Source organism: Tachysurus fulvidraco, chromosome 16, assembly GCF_022655615.1.
Source record: "Tachysurus fulvidraco isolate hzauxx_2018 chromosome 16, HZAU_PFXX_2.0, whole genome shotgun sequence".
Lineage (NCBI taxonomy): Eukaryota > Metazoa > Chordata > Actinopteri > Siluriformes > Bagridae > Tachysurus > Tachysurus fulvidraco.
The window spans coordinates 9,974,812-9,994,278 of NC_062533.1; the positions used below are offsets into that span (position 1 = coordinate 9,974,812).

General features: G+C 36.7%; 2 protein-coding genes across 3 annotated transcripts in view; one reads left to right on the top strand and one right to left on the bottom strand.

Annotated features, from left to right (window-relative positions):
• Nucleotides 1-7,259: 7,259 nt before the first annotated feature.
• Nucleotides 7,260-12,084, bottom strand: LOC113634335 (leukocyte elastase inhibitor-like). 2 transcript variants are annotated; one of them, XM_027133235.2, is made up of 8 exons: nucleotides 11,929-12,046; nucleotides 11,515-11,546; nucleotides 11,169-11,355; nucleotides 10,085-10,222; nucleotides 8,638-8,755; nucleotides 8,387-8,529; nucleotides 8,112-8,279; nucleotides 7,260-7,847 (listed from the first exon to the last, which is right to left on the bottom strand). In XM_027133235.2, exons 3-8 carry the CDS (start codon nucleotides 11,334-11,336, stop codon nucleotides 7,440-7,442), a joined length of 1,143 nt encoding a protein of 380 aa, XP_026989036.2. In that variant the 5' UTR covers nucleotides 11,337-11,355; nucleotides 11,515-11,546; nucleotides 11,929-12,046; the 3' UTR covers nucleotides 7,260-7,439. The 2 variants fall into 2 exon arrangements, with proteins under 2 accessions (XP_026989036.2, XP_026989035.2); XM_027133234.2 differs by lacking the exon at nucleotides 11,515-11,546 and having other exon boundaries at nucleotides 11,929-12,084.
• A 4,734-nt stretch (nucleotides 12,085-16,818) lies between these two features.
• Nucleotides 16,819-19,467, top strand: part of mylk4b (myosin light chain kinase family, member 4b) — a 29,272-nt gene continuing 26,623 nt past the window's right edge. The window contains exon 1 of the mRNA XM_047801319.1: nucleotides 16,819-17,002. Coding sequence (XP_047657275.1) covers nucleotides 16,821-17,002 — 182 coding nt within the window. The 5' untranslated portion in view covers nucleotides 16,819-16,820. The remainder of the gene's footprint in view (nucleotides 17,003-19,467) is intronic.

Below are 19,467 nucleotides of genomic sequence, written 5' to 3' on the forward strand. Positions count from 1 at the left end.
CTCATAGCACTTTTTTAAAGCTAGTTCAAATAGAATTTAAAACAACAGCACAGGCATACACAGAATATTAAGCACAGAACTCTGAAGCTTCTCTCACTTGTGTAATAACCTGTAACAGAGGACATTTTTGCCTTTACTGTAGTGTACTTGTATTTATCCCATGATTTCAGGGTCCACAGTAACACAAAAAGATGCTGTTCATAATACAAAATACACAAAATATCTGTATTTGATAAAGTGATTTATCTAAAGAGTAATGCTAACCCACTGTAACATAAGATGTCTGAGTCACTACACAGCAGCCATCATTATTCTGTGTGAGTTATCATGAACAACAACATCACTGAATATTGATTCGGCGGCACTTTGGACCTGGAACCTAACTGTTTCTGTGGGTCAGGAATTAGCTCTGTTATGGTGAAATAAATAGTGCAACAGGTTTAAGCTCTGGAAACTACAATACATAGTTTATAGTGATGCTGTCTATCAGCAACCCTGATATTATACCTCTTAAATTTCCCCAAATCAGTATTCAGACAATCATGGTTTAGAATGTCAATGAGGTCATGCTGTGATGACAGCTCATTCCTGCTAATATTATAATTATGGTTGCTTATAAAGCAGAAGTTCCAACTTCAGAGACAACCCTTTCTGAGATTCTAATTCATGCCACCACATTCTGGAAAAGCTGTAGTTATTTTTCAAACATGGCTTGCACATCCATATTTACATTATTTCATAGCAACACACACACACACACACACACACACACACACACACGCACGCGCACACACACACACACACACACACACACACACACACACACACACACACACACACACACACACACACACACACACACACACACACACAAACACACACACACTTTTAGGTAAAAGGGCCTAAGCCAAGATAACTAAAGGCAAGTATACATCCATTTCAAGCTGCTTGCCTTTTCTATGGCAGTTGTGTGAAATCAAGCACGGTTAAATACATAAAACCAGGCAGTGTGTAGGTGGCTCGGTTTTACTTGGCGTTCTGCCACTGACACAAGGCCTGATAGCCAATCCTGGAGAGGCTTTTGGTGTGAAGATACTGTGAGCACTTCCAAGCTGATGGCAAGAAGGCACTAGATCAGATTACTTCTGCTGTAAGAACACAAAAATGGTTATCATAAACATTCACTGGAGCAGACATGAAGACTGGCTTGAATGCCAAGACCAGCCGAAGGGGAAGAATATTAAGAATGGCTCACACACTTTGACTTATAACAAGTCAAACTTACCAGCTCAAACACGATAAGTCTTTAAAGGAGACCAGAACATCTGCTTCATCCTCTTCACCCAGCAAGGCGAGGTTTTAACATGGGCATTAATGTCAGATAATGAAGAACAAGATCCTCCTCTCCCAGATCATCATCCATGACTGCTCTCATTTCTGGTATCACTATTTTTCTTTCATTTTTTCTTAATTTTCTTGTGTAATGTAAATAATCTACTAAACCTTATGCTTTCTCAGCATAATTATTTACTATGCATACTGAGAAATAACGTAGGAAACATCTGAATACTCATCCTCATCTATCCAGCTATGGTCTTCTATATCTCTTACAGTATCTTGCACAAGATCACTGGGAACCTGGACATCACACATACAATATACTCACACATTTATTCATACACTACAGACAATCAAAATATGAACAACAGCCTACATGTCTTTGGGCTGAAGAACAATGCAATTGTTCATTTGTTGTTTAATTGATCATGCAATCTCCATCCACACAATGCTGAGACAGAAATCATCACCCAACTGGAGCTAAAGCGTAACATGCTAACCATTTTAAAAATGTAATATAAAATAATGAAAATATTTAATAATGTAATAAAGAGACCACAGTTTGTGCTGCACAAAAAATATTAAAACACTGTGTGATATGGCTTTACAAATGAGCTTTTAATGACCTGCTGATATGTGAAAAAAGGAAAACAATGTATAAACCTTTGTATGTTCTTATCATACCTAGCAAGCTGTTTGCTCTGCCATAATCTTCTGCACTTATGACTCACCTCCTGCTGCTGTGGATAATCGCACAAAGATACCCTAGAGACTTGTACCACCAAAGCGACTAACAAAATGATCACACAGACTGTTCCATATGCTTTCAATACGTTTAATACTGATTGACTTTTATGTATATTAAGCATATACTGTAATGATTTATCATCCCACAATCTGGTGTCATCCAGAAGAGGATGGGATCCCTTCTAATCTGGCTCCTCTCGAGGGTTCCTCATCATGTCGTCCCCTAGTGGTTTCTTTACCACTGTGGCTTCTGGTTTGCTCTTTAAAATCCAGGTCTAAATCTGGATTCAAATGTTATGTAAAGCTGCTAAAAACTAAATACAATATTCACAAAAATTATAAAGAAAAAGTAAGTTAATCAATTCATCAGTTCAATTCAACATCACATAAGTTATCACGCATTTCCTTTATATTTTCCACAAACTTCATAGCATGGCCATGGACACATGATTAAGAAGGCTAGCAAAAACATCAATTTGATTTTCAACACACAAACTGGAAGTCAGGCTTTTAATAAAATTAGCAAATTTTCTAAAATCAGTCTCACAGATCTGATCTCTCAGTTGTCTAGAGAGGCCAGCATAAAGACATTTCACATATATTCTTTCGCATAAAGAATTCACATATAAATAGCAGCAATCTTGTTTAACTTTATAATACATAATGCAAAATCTTAAAACAATGTACAAAACACCCTGATAAAGGTGTAGATTATGTGCCATGGCACCCAAATACAGAGAAACCTTATGTATATCAGCCAAGCAATGTTATTGCCCTTTAACTCCCCCCACATTAACCCTCAACCTCACCACCCACACCCCCACTTCCCCTGCTATTCATACCAGTATATAAGCTCTGACAGTGAATCAGCCAAGGATTTTGATATGATTTATTACAATGCATGTGTCACATGTATGCAAGGATAATTTTATGACTAGAATAGATAGGGAAGAAATAACTTGTATCTATTTTCATACAATGGAATCTTGTTGTCAGATGAATAAAATTACTTACTATCTATAATTTTTTTTTTTAAAAAAAGGACAACCACAAACCAACATGTGGGGTAAGAGCTCTGAATCTACCACTACCACATATTCTTTAGATATCAGTGAGACAGTTCTATATATATCATTTCATTACCACATACATGAAAAAAATTAATTGGGGCTTAGAGCTCTATGGCAGTTATTCATAGCCTCATGACATTTGTGGACCTTTAAAATCTTAACTTCTGGCCTCAATAAGAGCTATTATATAAAATACGATAAAGGCAACTTAACAATCTGTAGGGTTGAATTTAATTTTTATTTATTTATTTATTTATTCATTCATTCATTCATTCATTCATTCATTCATTTATTTATTCATTTATTCATTTATTTATTTATTTATTTATTTATTTATTTATTTATTTATTTTTATTTTATTTTATTTTAGTTCCCAACACATGCTCTAACGTGTTCCTGCTGTGCTAAAGCACAAAGTGTTTTGTTGTCAAAACTAAAAATCTGAGCCGCCCAAAAACACTCTTGCTATGATATGTACCGAGTGTTTACATGTACACCATGACACGATGCTGGCTGGAGAACCAGCTCAGTGCTGCAGTGAAGACACATGGCCATGATTGTGTCGCCCCCTTGTGGAGAATGTTAAGATGACTTCGTTTGTAAATCTGGTATCCTAAAACAAGCCACATTACAGCAAAAGCTTTCTAACAGGCAGCTCTACAGAACATTTACAAGAAGAAAAGGTTTTCAGAAAGGAAATGCTATACCATGGGTAAAATAGCCCTAAATGAACCCTGTTCATCAGTTATTACATAGTTCATAACTGAGGATTTAATGATGTTCAGTTATTAATTTCTAATTCTATTTTATTGAGGTGGAATTTTAAAGATGATTTTAGAGATGATTTTACAGCACTTTTACTGCTACTGCAGTGTGAGGCATTTACACTAACATTTATTTATTGTGATTAAAAACTAAGACTATTTGTAGAACATTTGGAAGATGTCATTTTATTCATTCTTATTAGGGTTCTTTATGCCAGACCCACTTCGAGTCTTCATTATAACTCTGCCTCATGCCCATGTCTCATCTTCTCCTCTGCTAGTTCCTTTTTTGTTTTATACAAAGTAATATTCAGCAGGTCTGTTACCACAATCTTCCCATTCATCTCCCTGATAGATGTTTTGGCTTCAGTTTCAGAGGAACATGTTATGTATACAAATCCTCTTGGCTTTATAAGCTGTACAAGGATATACAGAAAGCAAACAATGAGCATTACACATTAAAATATATATATATATATAACAGAACGGCTATGCTGTGTTAGTATCATGGAACTGTAACCCCCTATAGTCCATATTTACTTATCTATCTATACTGATATAAGTCATTTCATTCAGCTATACAAAAGGGGAGAGTAAGGGGAAATGAACACAGTGTATTGGGAAAGAAAGAGACTGGAGGGATCAGTAGTTCACCTTAGCTCTGATGATATTCCTGAACTGGAGGAAATCCTTACAGAGGCACTGCTCATCAATGTCCAAACCCCTAATGAACAATTCAACTCCCTGCAGAAAAGAGAGTAAAGACCAGATAACATCAGTTTGTTAAATAAGCCAATCACAAAGCTCAAAATGTGAGAAATAACACAGAAAAATAAACAGAAAATCATAAAGCAGCATGTTTAATGTGAGTAAAGCCTCTAGATTCATGATAATCAAATCACGTTAGCAGCAAGTCTCCATGTCCAGATATGGACACAAAGGCATGTCCTCTCAGGTCTGCGATTTGCATACAGACTTTAATGCTGTACCTTTGTGTTTGCATTATCTGTTTGCACAGGCTCTGGTTGAGACATGGTCTCAGGTTCGGGTGGAAACACATGTTGGAGTACAGACTTCAGGTGGAAACACGCTCTTGTGTGGATACATTATTGTTCCTCGTAAGCTCGTTGACCATAATGTCTCGGCCACCATCATTGGGGTCCTGATTTGTAAAATTGTAAATTGTGAATCTCGTAGAGATGTCTAGGTGTTAATTGTCTGCAGTTAATTTGTGAAAACACCATTATAAGAACCTTAAGCATTTTTATTGTAGTCCATTTTTGATTTCTTACCAGTGTGTATTTCCTTTCAGGTATGGCTGGTGGTTCTGTGGAGGCTGTGGAGAAGGAAGGAAGCATTCTTCTTCAACAGTCTCCACCGTTGCGGTTTGGGGGTAGAGGTACTCAGGGTTGTACTCGGGGTATTACACAGGTTTGTACTCAGGGTATGATCACATTTTCTTGTCCTGTTAACAATGTATCTTTTCATGTTAAAGCATTTTTCCTGTTAAAGATACATGACAACCACTTAGTAATGCATTACAATAGTACAGTTTGGAGTTTATGAATGCATGAACTAGCTTCTCAACATCAGATACAGATAGGTTGTTTCTTAGGTTGGCAAAAGATATTGTTCTCCTGCCAGAAGGAGTACAGTTGAACAGACACAAACTTTTCTAATATTTTAGATATAAACAGAAGGTTTGAAATGGGATTTGATAGTTCGTTAAGATCTAAATTAGGTTTCTTAATGAGGGGCTTAATAACCAGTGGTGGAAAGAGTACAGAAAAATTGTACTATTACATTGTACTAAAAAAAGTACATTGCTGTTACATTACATTGCTGAAATGATAATTACAAGTAAAAGTACTGGTGTTAAAAAAAGTACAAATTACTCTTCATAAAAAATAAAAAAGTACTAGTTACATTTAGGTGGTATTATTTATTGAATTATCAGTAATTGATGAATCCAGAAAAGATCCAGACAACAAAACGCATTTTACAAAAGACATTTAAAGATACAAAAAACACTTTTGAAACGTTGTAAATAATATTAACTTCATATGAAGTAAACTGTCGGATGTGGTTTATATACGAATCACAGAAAAACGCCCTTAAACATATTAATAAATAAATAAAACATCACACAAATAGAGTTGTTAGTCTACTTACAATAATGTCTTATTTTAGATGTGAGGTTGAAGTCTTGTAGGCCAAAATCACTGCAGATGGCAAACAGTGTTTACACAAAGCACACTAGTTTGACTATTGTTATAGTATTTTGACCGTGTTATTTTGACACTGTATAAATATTATATTTTAACACTTGACTTCTGTTAAAGGATGCAAGGCAGAGTTAGAGTCCAAAATCTTTCTTTAATCCTTACAAACCTTTCATGTTTCACATATTTCACAGTATGGGACAGGACAATATTGGCCATGAACTCTCTCATATTCAGTGTCTATATCAAATATTAGAATGTATAAATGGCCTATTTAACGTATCTTGGCTCAGTCAGTTAGGGCTCTTGGTTGTTGATTGGAGGACTGGGGTTCAAGCCCCAGAATTGACAAGCTGCCATTGTTGGGCCCTTGGGCAAGGCCCTTAACTTTCTCTGCTTCATGCACTTTGACCCCAACTTTCAAAGCTGGTAAAATGCTAAGAAGAGAATGTGCTGTAATGTGTATGTGACAAATGCAGCCTTCTAAGTAAAGTTTCAGAGAGCAGGGCAGGAATATTTTTCCGGTTTGATATTTACATTTGGATTATCTCCTGTCAGTTATTTTATAGACACTATACAGGTGACCTAAGATCCTGTTGATGGGTAGTTGTGAATATGGGTAGGAATCATTTAAACGTCTAGCCCACTTACGATTTAAAGTGCTAATCATGATAAAATAAAACTTACCTTAAAATAAATTTTAAAAATGCTGCTCAAGGTGGATCCTCACTGTGTGGTGATGATTGAAGTAGTTTGTGCAGACTGAAATTGAGACCTTCGGCCCAATGAAATACACACAGCATGAGTAATTCTCCAAATCCACTCTGTATGAAGAAAAACACTGAATCAGCATAATACTGCATAAAGAACACTGCAGCAACATTATATGAAGAGCACCGGCAGAGGACTTCGAACAAGCAGCAGCATTGGAACACTACAAATTAAAAATTATGAATCAGCATTTTGGATAAGAAACACCAGCAAATAGCTGAATGAAAAATTATTGCAGAATTATAGAGCACAATACTGTACATTAGTATATTGACACAGTTAAACATAATGTCTCATATTCCTTGGATGATCTGATTAACCAGACATAAAAAAAAGAAAAGCCATCATGTTGTTATAAAGTAGTTTATTGTATGTTTACACTTCAGAAGGTAATGTTTGTTCTGTTTCTGTGATTTACAGTAATGTACATCATCCAAAGCAACCTCTCTGCATTTCAAAGCACATTTAACAGATTTTATTTTTTATAAACAAACATTTTTATTTTGCTGGCATTATAGAGTTAATTTCTACTGTGGGCCTCTGTATCTCCCAAAGAAGAGGATGCTTTTAGTGGGGTTGTGTCTGATGAAGAACAGGAAGGGGTGATCCGCCATGAAGTGCTCCTCTCGTGCCATGCATAGCGCAATCATTACAACTGTGGCTGCTGCTGCTTCAGTGCCTTCCTCATTAACCTCCACAAAAGCTTTGTGTGCCACTGAAGACACAAAAAGACCTCCTCCGCTGCTCATGCCTGTCAGATCTGCAACATTGGCTTTGAACAAAGAGCTCATGCCCATGTTATTCAGTATACCCTCCAAAGAATATTGCTCTTCCAGCTTAAATTTTGGCAAATGGACGTTGATATCAGTCCATCTGTCCATCTTCTCTTGATTTGTCCACTCAAGCAGTTTGTCCACCGTTAGTTCACTTTCCAGCTATTAAGGAAGTAACACAAAGGCACTTTCAGGTGTTAGTGAGACTATGGTGGTACAATTTTGGTATAAGAATGATATACTTCCATAAAAGTCACATGGATAGTCATACAAAAATGCTAGTGTGAAAGCTGCCAGCCAGCAGCCACTATACATTTCAATAATAGCTTATGATCATACTAACAGGCAGTTTAAAGTTCTAGTAGATATAAAGTGTTTTCCTTTTATAATCCAGTTTTCTTTATCTTCAGTTTTATTTGTGCTGACCTTGTGAAGAGGGTCTGAGCCATCCTGAGAATCTTCAGGCAAAAGCACCACCATGCTGAGTTCCTCTTCTTCATACGGTAAATCCAGCACCTGCAGCCTGTACTCATCGACGTAGTTGTAAAGGAATTTCTTTGTCTGGTACATCATCTGCACAGGCTTTGTCTCTTTCTAATAAGTGTACACAAACAGTAATGAAGAATAAGTATACTACACAGAAAATAGGTATTATAAAGGCTGAAACACTATGATGTGAATATGTATTATGTGACTTCCACCTGATTGATCTTAAAGGGCATCTCTTTAGTGTCTTCAGTATTAAACACATGCTTCCATTTTCCCTTGAAATAAATAGCATTCACCAAGGCAAGTCGAGTCATTTCTGTGACCATCCCTGGCTGCAGAACATCTTTGATTTTACCTAAAACCACAATCAAAGAAAAAAAATTTGACCTGAACATAGCTGTTGTATTATGTGCTATATGTTATAGATTTTGAAAGAATATGTGCAAACGAATTTGGTCCGTACCCTCAGTTTTCTCTTCCACCCAGTGGTTAATGAGCTTCCGTGACTCCTCTGATGACCCAATGAAGTCTACTGCCTTCATGTCAGCTTGGTACAACTTCTGAGTGGAGTCCACAAAATCCTGCAACAAACGGAGCTCCACAATCAGGAAACAAACTTGCGCAAACACCTAAGTAAAACACCTGAGATTTTTTCTCTATATCACTCTATAAAAAATAGCATTATAATTAGATGTTGACCTTGAATAATCTGGAAAGGTAGATGGGGATCGGCTGTTTAGTATTCACTATTCAGTTGCCCCTACAAGAAAGCCAGCACTTTTGCCTCTAGCACTGATTTCCATGAATCCTGTGACAAAGGACTACAGTTCCCACAGGGCAAGAAAATCTGGCCCAGGGTTAGTGAAAGATTCAGGGTGTGAAAGTTTTGATCAGCTCTATTGTGGAGGGACTAATTTGCCAGTTCTATCTGGAAAATCACCAAGGAATTATTCAATCATTTCAGATGAACCATCAGCTTTTATCAGAAAGGCATCGGTACGTCCATAATGGGGTATTTCAGCTAGATCCTTCAGGTGAACAGACATCTAGCCAGTTCTCGAAATACATTTCAATGTGAAGCTGATGGCTAATGAAACCTGTAACACAGTTGCTGTTGGAAGAGTCTTATGGATGTTGAACAGATATAACATCAACATGCTCCTCAGTTGTGTAAATCATAGTACATGCCTTTAATCATGCCTTTAATCTTAAAATCTTAAAATATATATTATTAACTGTGTTTGAGGTCACCCTAGACCAGGTATGCATGTTTATAGTTAGCAGCCTACTTTGATTGAAACTGAGGCATGGGGCACATAGATGTGATGGCTGTGCTCAGATTTCAAAAGATTTGGTACTGGCTGCATAAGCATAATGGCATCGTGTCTCTGACTGAATGCAATCATTAGCTACAGGTCTACAAGCCAATGGCAGTGCACTGTTGTTGTTTGAGAGAAGAGCAGATGGAGGAAAATGCGTGCTCCAATTCTGAGACGGCTGACTGCTCCAGTATGGTATGTTAGCATGGTTAAACAGTGAACACGCTGAGTTAGCAGGAGATACAAGTAATTTCACATGCAAAATTTTAATGCAGTTAGTGTATCGTTTCCTTCTTTATAAAAAGAAGAAACCAAAGTCATAAAAAATGCTTGTGGAAAGCTTGACAAAAATACTCAGCACAAATACATTTGCCTCACGTCTGGCTTGAAAAACTTAAATATAGATGTAGGAAACCATTTTGTCTCATTGAATGTTGTAGCGCTGCATGTACTGTCAGCAGTATGTTAAGAATATGTGTTAGTCATGAATCTCTAGGACTTAATTTGTCTTTTACTGACAGATCAAAGATTCTAGTCATACTTTTGTAATAAAACCAAATAAAAATAAAGAAACAGCTTTGAAAGTCTTACTGATAAGAAATTGAAAGTCTTCTCTCCATAAAGTCTATTGGCCAGTCGAAGGATGTAGGAGGCTTTGGGGCTGTTTATTGCAGAGTTGAGGGTCTTGAAATGATTGTGAACATCAGGGATTGAACTGAAGGACAAGACCTGCAATGATCAACAGAACCATAAACCATGAAGAGTTCCACAATGTACAAAATATCTTCATACTCCTTAAATAAGCCTTCGACATTAATAACAAGAAAAGGTACATAAATTACCATTATGATTAATAATAGGATCTTAAACATTATATTTGAATTGTTTAACATCCCTCAAGAAAATATAATACAAAATAAAAAACACAGATTGCGTAGCATGGTATGGTTCACCGAGTGTCTAAACAGGTGTGGTCTCATTACTCTTACTGTATAACACCCTAGATATGGCAATGCAAACGTTGTTTGAGTCTAAAGTTCGTTGCCATGCTATAAATTTAATGCTTGCGGGTTTGCATAGTTTTATCTAGGGTTGTTTATGTAAAACCGACCAGCTATTATCACAATATTCAGCATAATGAATGTATGAAAAAAAATCCTGTGTACTGTTTATTATACTGTTCAATTTAAGAAATGTCGCATGGGCATTGAAATGAATGAGTCTTTAATGATAGTCACCAATGACATGATCCAAAACCAAAATGATTTTGTGATGTAGTTTGGCTTATTACAAGACAATCACATTACGTAGCATTATAGTCACCATTATGATATATATATATATATTTATATTTACACACACACACACACACACACACACACACACACACACACACACACACACACACACACACACACTATATACTGTATGTGCTTAAGATAAACTCTCATACTCTCAATCTCATAATGGTGACTATAATGCTACGTTATGTGATTGTCTTGTAATTAATATATATATATATATATATATATATATATATATATATATATATATATATATATATATATATATATATACACACACACACACACACACACACACACACACACACACACACACACACACACACACACACACACTATATACTGTATGTGCTTAAGATAAACTCTCATACCGTAGCCATTTCCTCAGCTGTAGCTCCTCGGGCTCCTAAGTAGACCATACTGAGTGCGGCGCTGATGCTCAGCGGGGAAAGGAACAGGTTTCCATCCGGGGCATCAGCGCTTATGGCCCGGTACAGGTCCAGGGCGAAGGCACTATTAGCGCGGCTCAAACTTTCCATCTTTGATGTTTTGATAAATCTACAATTCAGAAACGCAACCAGTTAATCGAATTATCCAGAGTGAATGTTTTGTATAAATTCGTGTATATATATATGTATGTATATGTATGATCCTTCGTCCTGGGCAAATGTCCGACAAATATGTATATGGATGTTACACTATGTGTCTATATTGTACCTTGTAAAGCATCCTTGAGCTTGGGAAAGGCGCTATATAAATTAAACATATTATTATTATTATTATTATTATTATTATTATTATTATTGTTGTTGTTGCTATTATGGTTTGAAATGACAAAAAAAATAATTAAAGAAAAGAAGACTTTCCCCTAGCTGCCAAAGCTGTCTATCCCACCGCCGCTACAAACATGTTTTATTCGCTTTAATACTAAACTATTCCTGTCTGGAACAACAGGCTAAGATTCAGTTGCACAAAACAGTTCCGTGTATTAAATACAGTTCACAGGAAGCAGACAGTCAGACTTTGGTTACACAATTGGAGTGCTGACCAGCGGAAGTTTACATTATACATAAATGTCGGCTCTAAATCTGTTTATCGTAACCTAGAAATCTGGCTTTTTGTTATACTTACATAAGTCAGCTTCGGGTGAACAGGCTGAATATAACAAGTGACACCACCAGAGGTTTTAAAGCGGTGAGGAAAACGCGCAAATGTAGTGTTTCCGGAAGGGAGTCAGAGCAGAGCGCAGGGGATTTAATAAGGGCGCAGCACCAGTGGGCGGAACATTCAGTAAAGAAGATAAATAAACTGCTAAGCTGCATGGTTTAAATAGCATGGTTATCTTACTTACACAAAGGAACAAAAGCAGGGAAATGTTTTCTTCTTTTTATTATTAGCTTACACAAATGTTTATCAAAGGCATTCATTTTAACATTATAACTTCAAATGTCCAGTTTAGGTGAACCAGATATAACCCTTCATTGCTCATCTTGACTGGCAGAAGTGGAAGCCTGGATGTCATGTACAGATTTGATTATATGCCATTTGCCTTAAATTTTGATGTGTGATGCAGAATATCACATGGAACCAGACATCAGCAGCATTAAACTCAAAAGACTGTTGTGATCCCTGGAGATTAGGTATTTCTATATACTCAGACGAGGCAAAATCTGACAAAAAAAACAAACAAAAAAACAAACAAAAAAAAACCAACATGGTCAAAGTCACTAGTTTCCATTGATGTAAACATTAAATGAAGCTCTAGATCTGTACATGATTTTATGCTTTGTGGTGTGACCACATGACTAGCATTTTCATTTGCAAATAAAAAAATGTTACAATTGTTGTGACTATTACATTCAGGCTAATAATCTTTTTATAATCCTAATGATACCTCGCTAGGATGTGATAATTATCCTGTAACCTGTAATCAATTTCACGCCACTCACTTTCCACAAGCCTGGTCAGGGTTGCTGTGGATCTGGAGTCTATCCCAGGAACTTATGGCTGGCTGGAATACACACACACCACACACACACCACACACACACCACACACACACACACACACACACACACACACACACCACACACACACCACACACACACACACACACACACACACACACATTAACACCTAGGCCAATTCATCACCTAACAAGAACAGAAACTCCACACCGAATTTACAGTTTATTCCAGTAATCCAAGTTCAGGATCAAACCTGGGTCACTGCAGTTGTGAGGCTTGAATGCTCAATTGAATTATACACTCAGAATTAATTCATATAAATCGGCATATAAGACTTTGAATATAAATCCAGCTGGTGAAATATTTTGACAGACATGTGAAGAAGAAGAAATGCAGAAAAGCAGGTATAGCCTAGCTCATGTGTAACTTTTGTGTTTGCTTATTGTTAGGGATGGGTGAAACTACATATTTTCATTTTGCTCACATACAAAAGCCAACAATAATGCAACACTCCTACTTGTAAAAATGATATCGTGTAGAGAAAAGGAGAGGCCTGAAGTAGTGATTAAAAAAGATGAAGACATTCCTAGTGGATTGATCAGACTCAGACTCAGACTTCTGCGTCTGCTATTTAATGACCAGATTCAGTTCTTATTATCACTTTATATCTGGATAGTGCTTTCTGTCTAAAAGACTTCTTTGAGAGGTCTCAGTTCCACTGATGAAACACCCACTAGACTCTACTTGTGTGTATCTACCTGGGTGTGTTCTCTAGTTCTGTCAGTATGACTGATAACTTGCTTTGCTCATGATTATACATTGTACTCTGTTGCAATTTTACCTTTCTTATGGCTTATTCTTATGACATATTATGTGTTATGTAACCACTGCCAAAATACAGCTCATACTTATCATCAATAATGAAGTTAAATAAAACATATTTTTTCTTTCTGCCATTATTTCCAGAGCAATATATGTGGTGGGTGAGTTTTGTAAAATCTTAGAAAACATTAGGAACACTGGTTATAAGTTATATAAATATTTTTATTTATTACACAGTATTAAGAAATGTCAGCATTAACAGTTTATCAAGCTACGCTCAGTCAATGCTTGCTCACTCAATACAACCCTCTGATCAGACTTCATCAGCAATGGTGAATGGACTGGCATAACCTGATCACTGTCAGATTTTTTCTTGCTTGTACACCCTTCTGAGAAAAAAGACACAAGAAAGCAAGATGTCTTTGAATGAATGTTTATTTATTTAGGTGTGTTGAGTCAGTGATGAGTGGTCTAAGCTGAACTGTAAATCCATTCAGTGTGCATTCCTGACTTGCTCTCAGTGTTCTCTGGCACATAAACACCATTCTAACTACACTATTAATGTCCTGCTGTGACATCAGCATGGCCAACCACCTCTAACTGCTCACAAGAATAACAAAAATACAGAACAATCTACAAATTAGCGACAGATTTGCTAAGCACATCATAAAAATGTTTCAGAGAGATTTTTTTTCATTCAGTCTACTGTTTCTTGAAAAGCTGACCTGTCAAGCTTTGGCTTTAAGTTGTCATTCAGCAGTTAACCTGAAGAACTGCAGTGCATGCACAGAAAAGTCATGTGGATACGACAGCAGGGATATTCAGAGATCAAGGCCAAAGCTGTTGGCATCCACTCGGACATCCCCCTAATTAGAGCACTATGCTGGAGAGAGACATACTTTGATTGAGTGCCAGAGATTCCTAAAGCAGCATTGACTTAATAAACATGCTTTAATCTTTAATTAACAACTTCATTTTTAAACTCTTATAAAGTTTCTTTACAGACACACGACCACTTTCAGATTTCTGTATTTGTGCTGAGGGTGTGATTAATACAAATAATTTCAGAATTACACAATACCCACAGTAAAATTTGGTGGAGGTTCCATCATGCTGTGGGGCTGTGTGGCCAGTGCCGGTACTGGGAATCTGGTTAAAGTTGAGGGTCGCCTACTCAGTATCAGCAGATTCTTGAGAATAATGTTGAGGAATCAGTCACAAAGTTGAAGTTACCCCGGGGCTGGATATTTCAACAAGACAACGACCCAAAACACTGGTCAAAATCTACTCAGGCATTTATGCAGAGGAACAAGTATAATGTTCTGGAGATGTTTTGTAAGGAGGAATGGTCCAAAATACATTCATCCAGAATCCAGACACTCATTACAGGCTATAGGAAGCGTCTAGAGCAGGGGTCGGCAACCCGCGGCTCCGGAGCCGCAAGTGGCTCTGTCATCCCTCTGCTGCGGCTCCCTGTAGATTTGGAAAATAAATATTTAATTTAATTTTTTTATTTTTGTTAGTTAGTTTAAAAAAATGTAATTCTAAATTCTAAGATCATGATGCTCTTGTAACATTAAAATAAACCGTGTTTAATTTTTTTTTTTTTTGCTCGCTCAAAATATGAGTCATAACTGCCGACTTGCGAAATCCGACACACAGAAGCAGGCACAGTTTTGGTTTGCTGTAGCCGGCAAGTTAAAAAATTTTATGTCATGCAGGGCGTTCAAGTGTCACGCATTGAAAGTGACAGTCACGCATTTGGGTCTTTTCTCACGCTCTCCCGCCGCACATCATATTCTCACGCAGAAAAACTTTTTGACTATCATATATTTAATAAGCCGCAGCGCCCAAAATGTATCAGTCCGCACCGCTGTCTCTTCCGTGGAACCGGGTAGGAATCAAGCGCGTCTCAGTTCTTAGTCGAGCCTGACACTTATCAGCCAATCATAAAAGAGGCTACACAATAGCCAATCAGATTTCCCACTATCTGGGAAAGATTTAACGCAACATCCAATGAAAAAAAGCGAGGGGTTGGAGACGTCATGCTTGCCTGTCTTCAAAACTTGAGAGCCCTGGTCATGAATACGAAGGACTCAATTATATATTAAACATTTTATTTGAAAGTAACCTTCAACCCAGCGTCTTTTTTCTTAAGGTTAGTTCAAACTGTTCAAAATATTTTTTGTTTGCCTGCAGAAATAAAATTGCGTTTAATCGGTAGCAGTTAATTGATTTCATAAATGCAACACACAACAGTTTTTTTCTATACTTTCCATAAAGGTAAAAAACGATATATGCAGTGTTATCTTCATTTTAGATGTCAAAAGGGTTTTGTGGCTCCCTGTGGTAATTTTTCTGTGGGAAACGAGTCCAAATGGCTCTTTGAGTGTTTAAGGTTGCCGACCCTAGAGGTCTAGAGTCTAGAGGCTGTTATTTGTGCTAAAGGAGGATATACTAAATATTGACGTGATTTTTCTGTTGGGGTGCCCAAATTTATGCACCTGTCTAATTTCGTTTTGATGCATATTGCACATTTTCTGTTAATCCAATAAACCTCATTTCACTTCTGAAATATTACTGTGTCCTTCAGTTATTTGAGAGATCAAAATGAAATTGCTGATCCAAACACCTAAATATTTATAAATGAAAATCATGGAAATTGTCAGGGGTTCCTAAACTTTTGCACATGACTGTATATGTGTGTAAATGTGCTCACTATAATGATTTCCCTGTCTGTGTATCATATTTTTAGATAAATTTATATACTTCCATTTCATTGAGTAGTAGTAGAAGTCTCAGCTGTGCATTTTGTGATGTAGTGCAAAATCAGAGGAAGTCTCAATAACAGCCAGAGAGTTCTTTACATTAGTTATTACTAAATGTAAGCCAGCCAGTTAGCTACAGAGACAGAACTAAAGTGACATGCTTGTATTACACACTGAGAGCACCATTTAGACTTCAGATTAAGCCCAAAATAAATGTATCATATAAGTAGGGTTTTACTGTTTCAGCACCTCACACACTGCATGTCATCTACAGGATCTGTGTCTGTCTGCTGGCAAGTGACCAGTTTCAAGTGATTTTCATATGTTTGAATGTGTTACATACACATACACATACACATACACTGTTGAAATTCCCAATGCCCTGCAATAACAAGATACACTCCTCCCTCCTGCTTACCTCCCTCTCCCCTGCCATGTAACTAATTCAGCCTTGTCTTATCGTGTGTATGGTCACTCTAACACTCACCTCTGAGACTGCTCAGACTGAGGACAACAAACACTTCGACTTAGCATCTGCTGCTGAGAGAAGAACAGGGAAGCGAAAGAAAGGTGGAATCCAAATTAAACAGGAGTTAAAGGAGATGGGAGGAAAAGAGAAGAAGATTTTAAACATTGCTAAATATGAAGTGTAAGTAGAAACTGAGTGAGTGTGGTGAGTCAGGATTTATACACAGTATTGTGGAAGTCCTTGTTGCTATTTAGTGTCTGCGATTAAATTCTGCTTCATCAGGGTACATTGCAGAGTCTTGCCCTTATTAAACTTGAGATAACAGCTGACACCGTGAATATTACAAAAACAAGACACAGACAATACGTCCAGTTTGACCTTTTTTGGGGGGGGGGGGGGTCAATGATTAGCATGTGTAAAGATTTTCTAGCTTCCTGTTTGCATTTGCATATGTGTGTTCATGTACCATGAGGGTATTCATCCAAGTGTAATTTTACACTTTGGCATTTGCATTCAAGCTGCTGCAGGAGTGATGATAATGAAAGAAGAGAACAACAGGACTGACGTTAAAGACATTCTCTCACTTCCTCTAAAATCTTTTTTGGGTGTCTGGATGTTACGCAGGAAAAAGGAATTTAATTATTGTCATCTCAATCACTGCTGATCTATGGGCACTTGCAGCTGTTGTGTTTTTCATACCTGATTCGACTGATCATTAGGTATTGAACTGAATCGAGGGAGTTGAAATTGTTTAAATAACTGAACGAATTAAGCTGAATGCATCATGTAGTAATATAATGTGATATTCAATGTGATTTGGTTTAAACATAAACTACATTTTACAGTCATGTGTGTATATATTATCTTTTTAATTTTTTTTCAGTATTTATTAGCTGATACATTAATGTGTACTTTGGGAGTATATATATTTATGACTGTTATTTCTGTAGAATGCACCTGGTGGGATTCCACTTGGTTTATGCCTGGGAGCCCCTGAGCTATAGATAGAGTGCATGCTTTGAAGTAGCTTATCATGTCTCCATGACACAAATCTTTATCCACACAGATGCTTTCCAGTATAAACTGTCAATCAAAATTAATGGCAAGGAAACTGCTCTAATTTCCTAAATGTTTTGACTGCAAACTGAGCTGCTACTGAGATGAAAAAAATCATTTTCACTGCTAACTCTATGTGCAAAAGCATCTAATATAATTTTTAATGCATTAGTCTGTTACCAAGAAGTTTGGATAAGCGGTAGAAAATGTGTGAGAGAGAGTGAGTGAGTCTAAGTTATGATTTTTTTTTTCCTTTCCCAAATAACATCTGAGCAAAAACTTATTATGTTACTCACACTATTGACTGTGCTGCATGTTGATATTTAATCTCCGGCTGATTTAAATCTCTTTCGCTGATGTTGAAGATGAAAAGCTAATACAGTGTTTAATGCTGGTTGGAATGTTGATTTATAAAATGAATAGGAATAAATTTATAAAAGGAATAAATGCATTTGTAATCACTTATCAAACAGGTAATGGTGTGAATGTAGTAATATGAAGATGAATTATAAAGGACTTCTTAAAAACTGATTGTTTTATACTTGGAAGCAATTATATTTATAGTCTTGAATAATTAAAGTCTTGAAAATGTATTTTCTGAAATCTCTTTGGAAAAGGTTTTTGCATTTTGTGACACGGTGTATGGCTGTATTTGAACATATCTTTGTTTTACAAACATGAAACAAGCTCCTATACATGCTCTAACAGAATAATGTCTGGGGGAGAGAGAAAGAGAGAGGGGGGGCAGGTAGACAGACAGAGTGAGACAGACAGGCAGAGAGAGAGAGGAAAAAAAGGAGAGACAGAGAGACAGGCAGAGAAAAAAAACAGACAGATAGAGAGTGAGAACGAAGGAGACAGAGTTACAGAGAGAATGACAGAAAGACAGACACCGACTCACCACTATTTGCTATTATAAAATAGATGTGTTGACAGACATACAGTTTATCTTTGATCACAGTGGCAAGAACAATCCAAAGACTTTCAATACTGCATAAAAAAAAAAATCAAATGACAGACATTAACATAGCACACAGTCCCATGTCTTGACCAACAAACTTTCAGGGGGTTATATTACAATAAATGCTAGGAAATAAATTACATTGAAGAATGTCAACAATGATATCCTACTTACCTTCTTTTTAAAATCACAGTATTGCATCATTGATTATTTGGCACTTTTATTTAGTATTACAGTGGTTATAAATTAGATTCAAGTAAATAGTTATTGTCTTTAACAAGCCTTTAACAAGAACAATTATCTACTAAGAATTTCTTTTTAACAACAATGGCAGCACTACATATCTGTCAGCATATCTATCTTGACTTTTAGTAACAACTGCTTAGGGACTGGAACAGTACCATTTAACATCTTTGTCATTGCTGTGGATCTCAGTTAAGTTCAGGCGCCAGAGCTGATTCAGGATTATATGGGATAAAAATAGAACATCATTCATTAAGTACTTTGTTGGGGAAGCCTCCCAGTGCACCAGGACTAGTCCATACTTGGAGTCTGAACATTGTGTTACTTGCATTTGTGGAATATTCCATTGTATGTACACTATCATGTCCCAGTTGGTACCAACTAA

Bases quoted from the DNA above. Each gene is read 5' to 3' on its own strand.
- LOC113634335 (XM_027133234.2), bottom strand. From the start codon at position 11,336: ATGGAAAGTTTGAGCCGCGCTAATAGTGCCTTCGCCCTGGACCTGTAC. The intron at 8,280-8,386 runs GTGGAAGTCACA...TACACTTATTAG, and splicing joins TGCCCTTTAAGATCAATCAG to AAAGAGACAAAGCCTGTGCA. The intron at 7,848-8,111 runs GTCAGCACAAAT...CTTCCTTAATAG, and splicing joins GCTCAGACCCTCTTCACAAG to CTGGAAAGTGAACTAACGGT.